Source organism: Athene noctua, chromosome 18 (genome assembly GCF_965140245.1).
Source record: "Athene noctua chromosome 18, bAthNoc1.hap1.1, whole genome shotgun sequence".
NCBI classification, from domain to species: Eukaryota; Metazoa; Chordata; class Aves; order Strigiformes; family Strigidae; genus Athene; species Athene noctua.
Window position 1 is genome coordinate 5,751,969 of NC_134054.1, and position 6,575 is coordinate 5,758,543.

At 49.8% G+C, this 6,575-nt stretch overlaps 2 protein-coding genes across 11 annotated transcripts; one reads left to right on the forward strand and one right to left on the reverse strand.

The window, feature by feature from the left end:
* Positions 1 to 38: 38 nt before the first annotated feature.
* On the forward strand, positions 39 to 3,549 carry SRSF2 (serine and arginine rich splicing factor 2). 9 transcript variants are annotated; one of them, XR_012634748.1, is made up of 4 exons: positions 71 to 738; positions 1,098 to 1,846; positions 2,503 to 2,614; positions 3,115 to 3,549. XR_012634748.1 is itself a non-coding variant. In XM_074921856.1 (3 exons), exons 2-3 carry the CDS (start codon positions 377 to 379, stop codon positions 1,399 to 1,401), a joined length of 666 nt encoding a protein of 221 aa, XP_074777957.1. In that variant the 5' UTR covers positions 39 to 158; positions 345 to 376; the 3' UTR covers positions 1,402 to 3,549. The 9 variants fall into 9 exon arrangements, 4 of the variants coding, with proteins under 4 accessions (XP_074777957.1, XP_074777958.1, XP_074777955.1 ...); XR_012634745.1 differs by having other exon boundaries at positions 1,098 to 1,408; positions 1,743 to 1,846; positions 2,503 to 3,549; XR_012634747.1 differs by having other exon boundaries at positions 73 to 738; positions 1,098 to 1,408.
* An 817-nt stretch (positions 3,550 to 4,366) lies between these two features.
* On the reverse strand, positions 4,367 to 6,541 carry METTL23 (methyltransferase 23, arginine). 2 transcript variants are annotated; one of them, XM_074921852.1, is made up of 5 exons: positions 5,966 to 6,541; positions 5,755 to 5,859; positions 5,425 to 5,662; positions 5,001 to 5,085; positions 4,367 to 4,713 (listed from the first exon to the last, which is right to left on the reverse strand). In XM_074921852.1, exons 1-5 carry the CDS (start codon positions 6,044 to 6,046, stop codon positions 4,545 to 4,547), a joined length of 678 nt encoding a protein of 225 aa, XP_074777953.1. In that variant the 5' UTR covers positions 6,047 to 6,541; the 3' UTR covers positions 4,367 to 4,544. The 2 variants fall into 2 exon arrangements, with proteins under 2 accessions (XP_074777953.1, XP_074777954.1); XM_074921853.1 differs by lacking the exon at positions 4,367 to 4,713 and adding an exon at positions 4,725 to 4,923.
* Positions 6,542 to 6,575: the final 34 nt, after the last annotated feature.

The following is a 6,575-nucleotide window of genomic DNA, read 5'->3' on the forward strand; positions in this document are numbered from 1 at the left end:
GCTTTCACTTCCGGGTGGCCGTCGGCCATTTTGTGGCGTTAAGTAGGCGCGCGCGGGCGGCGCCCCGCTCATTTCCTCGCGGCAGCGGGCCGGGGTGGCCGTTGCTGGCGCTTCGCCTCCGCTCCGGCCTTAGGCCGCCTTCCCCCCGGACCCCAGAGGTGGGTGCCTGCTCCTTCCTCTCCGCTGAGGACCCCGCGGCGTTCCCCTATGCCCTGTAGCTCCCCTCCTTTTTGGACTCTGCTGGGCCGCCCCTCCGGCGCCCCCCCTCCGGTGTGAGGCGCTTCCCCCTCAGGGCCGCGCCGCCTCCTGCCTCGCCCCCCTTCACTTGGGTTTCTTCTCCTCAGCCGCCGCCGCCCCTCGGGGGCTATTGCCCGCCATGAGCTACGGGCGCCCTCCGCCGGACGTGGAGGGCATGACGTCCCTCAAGGTGGACAACCTGACCTACCGTACGTCCCCGGACACGCTCCGGAGGGTCTTCGAGAAGTACGGCCGCGTAGGCGACGTCTACATCCCCCGGGACCGCTACACCAAGGAGAGCCGCGGCTTCGCCTTCGTCCGTTTCCACGACAAACGCGATGCCGAGGACGCCATGGACGCCATGGACGGGGCCGTGCTGGATGGCCGCGAGCTCCGCGTGCAGATGGCCCGGTACGGCCGCCCCCCCGACTCGCACCACAGCCGCCGCGGCCCGCCGCCGCGCCGCTACGGGAGCAGTGGCTACGGCCGCCGCAGCCGCAGGTGAGCGCCTGGAAGGGGACGGGGAGCGGGGGAGGGCAGCGGAATTTCACTCATGAAGGGGCAGACAGGGTTTAGGCGTGCGCCTGGACAGTGGGGGCCGCTTGGTTTCGTTTCTTTTCCGAGTGCGTGCAGTGGCGGGATTAGTAGCAAAGGCACGTGGAGTTCGCTTAGAGCAGAAGGGTTTCGCCTTGGAGCAGATCTAGCCCCTGGCCACTCTGAACAATGGCGCCCTCTTAACGTTCACTTTCTGGCCCACGTGGGTCCCGTTCCACCCTCCCTGGCCCGAAGTAGTCGTTGAAATCTGTTGCGCTGCAGGTGTTCAACTTTTAACGTTTTTTTTTCTTCTTGGTATGTTTCAGCCCTAGAAGGCGCCGTCGCAGCCGATCTAGAAGCAGGAGCCGCTCTAGATCCCGCAGTCGGTCCCGCTACAGTAGATCTAAATCTCGGTCGCGCACACGCTCTCGGTCTCGCTCCACCTCGAAGTCCAGGTCTGCCAGGAGATCCAAGTCAAAGTCCTCGTCTGTCTCCAGATCCCGGTCCAGGTCAAGATCCCGGTCCAGATCTAGAAGCCCTCCCCCTGCCTCAAAGAGGGAATCCAACTCTAGATCCAGGTCTAAGAGCCCTCCCAAGTCTCCGGAAGAAGAAGGAGCTGTATCCTCCTAGGAACATGGTAATGTACCTCGGGATCAGCACATGTTGCATGTTACTTTATTATAGCACTTAGATGGGGTGTTGGGTAGTTCTTAGAGTATTAATAGCCTGAACCAAGTGGATCCTAATGGGGCACATTGTTAGTTTTTTTTTCTTGAGCAGTGCTTTTTGGTTATCGGTTTAGGTAAATTAATACCGAAGGGCTTTCTACGGAGAAATTTTTTTACAGAGAAAATGTTTTGTTGAGAGATTAATGGCTTGGTTTTGATAAAATATTGTATGAGACGCAACCTATGATGAAAATGACTATTTCTTACTGTATTTATCCAACATCTGCATTTTCCCCTTTAAAGCTGCGGTCTCCTGTTTGCTAAAAGAATATTGGCCAGTATTGCAGATTTTAACTGATTTGGCTGATCCTCCAGGGACCAGTTTCTGTGGGCGTGTATTGGAGCAGGTTTGTCTTTAAATGTTAAAGATACACTATCCTTTTATAATGGAAGATCGGTTCAGTGGCCGTTATACTGACTGGAGGTAATAACTGTTCTAGAAAAGTGGCAAATTCCTTGCAACGAGAAAACCATGGAAACTAGTTTTTCCTCAAGTCGACATCTTGAAGAGGCATCTAAGGATACACCGGGTGGGGAAAGGATAGTGTGTCTTTAACCCTTCAAACTGTTTGGTCCTATTTTTAAAAGGAAAGGGCCTAAGCTAGCTCTGAAGTTAGATAATTGTAGCAAAATTAGTCACACTTTGTTTTCATTGCTAATTAGTGTTTAGTTAAGTCTTTATGAAGAAGTATTAGTTTTATAACTTTTTATGTAACTTTTAATAATCTATTGTTGAACAGGCTGAATTGAAGTTAATGGTGGCTTGATCTACAGCCTGATGCTTGTTATTCTTTGTAACTAAATACTTGGACAGAACCTTACATTTGGCCTCTGAAGTAAAGCAACACACGGGGGGGGAGGTGGAACACTATGGAAATTCCTAAAAATTAATTAAATTAGGCAAAGCCAGTTGAAACACAACTAGAAGTATACCTGAAGTCATCCACACAATCAAAAGAGACAAGGTAGAAACCTGGCTGAACTTTTCTTTCTTCAAACCTAGATGCATCAGATAAATGAGAGTCTACATAAAGGACGCCTTTGGGGGGAAAAGATCGCTTGAGTCTTCAGCCCATTGGAGAGACCCCTGGCACGAGCAACCAGCTGTTGAAAAGGTTATTTTGTAACATTTTGTCTAACTTTTTACTTGTTTAAGTTGCGCCTCAAGTGGCAGATTTTACATTTTATGTGCCATTTTGTTGCTGTTATTCAAATTTCTTGTAATTTAGTGAAGTGAACGACTACCGATTTCATTATTGGCTTGGATATTTGAGGTAAAACTTCATTTTTGTTTATATAGTGCTGACTTTCATTTGAAATTAAAACTGATGGTAACTTGCTGCCTCCAGTTTCATACTGAGAAAACATGCAGCCAGTATATGCTGAGTAGCTAACTCTGTCAAAAAGTATTCTCAATTTTGTCTTCGTTCCTTAAATAAAATTCTGCAAAACTTCAATTTGAAACTTACTGTAAATGCTTTTTTTTACTTTGAATTCAAATAGTATCTTCAAATTCAAATTGATAGAAATCTTTTCAGGTGACAGTTGATATTTGAAAGGATTGTTTTATCAGACTCAATTCTAATCTCTTCTCTTATGTATTTTTGTGCACTAGGCGCAGTTGTGTAGCAGTTGAGTAATGCTGGTTAGCTGTTAAGGTGGCGTGTTGCAGTGCAGAGTGCTTGGCTGTTTCCTGTTTTCTCCTGATTGCTCCTGTGTAACGATGCCTTGTCGTGCAGAAACAAATGGCTGTCCAGTTAATTAAAATGCCTGACAACTGCACTTCCAGTCACCCGGGCCTTGCGTAAAAATAATGGAGCATACAGTGAGCACATCTAGCTGATGATATACACACCTTATTTTTTCCAGAATGATAAAACATACCAACCTACATATATGAACTTGCATATGAGAAATGTAATGTTAAGAAAAGAAATGGTTCATTCCTTTGTAAGTACTGATTGGTGTATCTTTTGCTTAAGACATTCTGTACTATACCCACTGTCTCTGTAGTTAATATTAAACATTTTTCTGTGTTAACTTTTCTCAACTTAATGTCTGAGTCAGCTTATTTTTAGCTTGAAAAGATTTCTGCAATTATACTGTCAATGTTTAACTTCTCTATAGTAACTGAATGCATTCTACTACTTACAGATTTTATCCACTGGGGTTGCTTTTAAATTACTGTGGGCAAACTTAACTAGTATTGTGACTAACCCAAACATTGTATGGCAAGTATTGCACACCAGACTATAAACACAGACAGGTCTGATAGACGTTGTTACCAAGATACACACTGAGCAGTACTAATTGCATTTGCTGTGTGTTTGCCCTGACAACAGGCTGCTGCTTGATGGGAGCTAATCTTACTGTGATTTTTCTTCTTGATTTGGATACCAGATGAATTGTAACTTCAAACATCATGTGTCAAGGGTTATTGTAATGCCTTGTTAACTTTATGCATGTATGTTAAACGGGAATGGAAACATCTGAAACATCTTGGTCTGGCTTGATTGGGGATTAAAAGTACTTTTCTACAATCTGAGGAGTTTGTATCTTCCAGGACTGCATAGCTAGTGGCAGTCTACACAGGTTCATTTAAAAACAATGGGGCTGGCTTTTGTATCCATAAATCTTTGGGAAAGAGCTTCAGTCCTGGAAAATGGCTCTTTAAGGGGATATTTTTTTCTATCTTGAAAGAGTGCAGTTAACTTTTCTTCATAGCTGAAGTTGTGAAATGAAATTAGAACTTGCGGATTTTGTCAGGTTGTTAAGCTATTTTGTGTAGTGGCTTACATAATAGAATTGAGTCTTTGAACTATGACATGGTCTTTGGGGAGGAGCACAAATTTCTCAAAAGCCATAGCTGAAAAATTGAACAGATTTATTTTTACGATGCATGTTTTAAGAATTACTGCTAAGGGGATCTGCTTCCCAAAAAGTACACACGAGGTTTGCTGTAAACAGGACTGTTTTCTGCAGATCTGTGATACAGTGAACAGTTTTAAGTATCATCTTGTATCGGAACCAACAAGTGGAATAAACTTAAGTTCCATCTGATTGTGCTAGTGAGATGATCATCATTTCAATTGTATGTCTTCCTGGTAGAGAAGAGCTGGCCAGGTGCTCTTGGTCTGCACTGAACAAATGCAGGGGAACGTGGATAGTCTTCAACTTCCATTTGCAGAGCAAAGCTTCAATAGACCAGTCGGCACTGAGGGGAGGAAATACCAGTGTGTGAACACATCCCAGTTTATAATTTTGGTAGTAATTACAGGTTGTCACCAGACAAAACAGTTCACAAAACTGTGTTAAGTTTTCTAGTCAACAGTAACTTGGTGGTTCTGTTTGGCTGCTGCATGGCTGATACCAGCCTGATCCAGTATTTGTGAGGAGCTTCTCTGGAATCGGTGTGGTGGTGCCTCTGAGAAGTTAACACTTAAGTTAAAACCAGGGAGACAGGAATTAAGATTTGCATCTTAAATATGCAAAGGAGTTTACCTTCGGACTTGGTAAGTAGTCCAGAACTGAGCATGTGGATTCTTTTCCAGCAAGAAGTAAACTGTAGTTAAAATATCTTCAAAGTCTGTGTAGTTTGGGGAGATTAAACAGCCTTGGTTAGTGTCTGGATTCTAGGTAGTTAAATACATCTGGTCATATGAAATGGTAATTAAAAATCAGTGTAAGACTAACGGCCTCTGTATGAGAGACTGGAGAAGTGTGGCCTTGAGCAGTTGGTTAAGTACTCTATTTTCTATTCATCTCCCTCTGACGGTATTTATGAAAGCTTAATGCTAGAATTACCCTAAGAATAACAAGTTCAATACCACGCTATCACCTGATCTCTTCACTCTGTTCCCAGTATGACTTAGACAAGAAATCCTTGCAGTTTGTCACAAATCAAAGATAGAGAGTATTAACCTACCTTTTGGGTCAAAAAAGACATCTGATCCTAAAATAATGTCTACAGGAGCGAGAGCAAGCAGCTGCGGCGATACCCGCCCCCAGGTGAGCCCTATGACGGGGACGTGGGGCAGGCGGTTCGCCCGGCAGCTGCTCCGGCAGCGCTGCAGGCAGGGCGGCAGCTCCTCGCTGTCGGACAGGGTCACCTCGGCACCGCACTTGGCCGCCACCACGCCGGGGAGACTCACGCCCGCACCGATCTAGAAGCACCGCGCGGTCAGAGGGGCGGGAGGGGGACGCTGCCCCTGCAGCTAGAGCCAAGTGTCGGGGAGGGGGGTGCAGGCAGCGGTACCTCCAGCACTCGCTTGCCGCGCAGGCTCCTCCTGTGGACCCAGAGGTACTGGGCCAGCACCACGGCGCAGGGCCACACGTACAGCCCGTACTGCGAGTCCAACACCTGGAACACACCGGGCGCGGCGCTGGGAAGGCGGGACTGGCCCCGCCCCGCCGCTGAGACGGTCCCACCGGCGGCCCGGTTACCCCACGCCCTCCCCGGGAGGTACCTCGGGGATGCGCAGCGCCAGCGCCGCCGGCCCCTCGCTGAAGCGGTACCGCCGCACGCCGCCCCGCCGCGGCTCCCCCATGGCCACGCCGCCGTCCAATCGCGGGCGGCTACGTCGCGCACCGAGGCTGCGAGGACCAATCGGCGCCTTCTCCGTGCGTGACGTCACGGGGAGCGCTGCCGCCGCGGGCGATTATGGCGGCGGCCTGGTTGGCTCCGCGCGCGGCCTGTCCCGGCGCTCCGAGCCGCCTCCCCCGAGTGTCGCGGTTAAGCCGGGCCGCGCCGTTGCCCCGGCGGGGCAGGGTGGGCGCCTCCGCCAGCCGGTGCCGTGAGGGGGCACTGCGCAGTCCCGCACGAACCGGGTGACGTGCGGCCGGCTCGCCGCTGTCAGAGGAGCGGTGGAGCGCGGGCCCGCCGGGGGAAGGGGGAGAGGCGGCGGGGTGCTCCCGGGGCCGCCGTGCCGGCGAGCGCGCTCGGGGCAGGCGCGACCAAGGGCGGCCGCCGCCCGCGCTGCCTTCCTGTCGTCCGCAACACCCTCCCTCCCAACATGGCCGCCCGGCCGCGCCGCTTCCCCGCCTCGGCCAATCAGCGCCGGAAGGCGGGCGAGGCGT

What these genes read in the sequence shown, in the direction of transcription:
- SRSF2 (XM_074921856.1), top strand. Translation starts at nt 377, where the DNA reads ATGAGCTACGGGCGCCCTCCGCCGGACGTGGAGGGCATGACGTCCCTC. An exon ending in TACGGCCGCCGCAGCCGCAG is followed by an intron (nt 739 to 1,097) that starts GTGAGCGCCTGG and finishes GGTATGTTTCAG; the next exon opens with CCCTAGAAGGCGCCGTCGCA.
- METTL23 (XM_074921852.1), bottom strand. Translation starts at nt 6,046, where the DNA reads ATGGGGGAGCCGCGGCGGGGCGGCGTGCGGCGGTACCGCTTCAGCGAG. An exon ending in TGTCTTTTTTGACCCAAAAG is followed by an intron (nt 5,086 to 5,424) that starts GTAGGTTAATAC and finishes CAAACTACACAG; the next exon opens with ACTTTGAAGATATTTTAACT. An exon ending in ACTACTTACCAAGTCCGAAG is followed by an intron (nt 4,714 to 5,000) that starts GTAAACTCCTTT and finishes TCCTCCCCTCAG; the next exon opens with TGCCGACTGGTCTATTGAAG.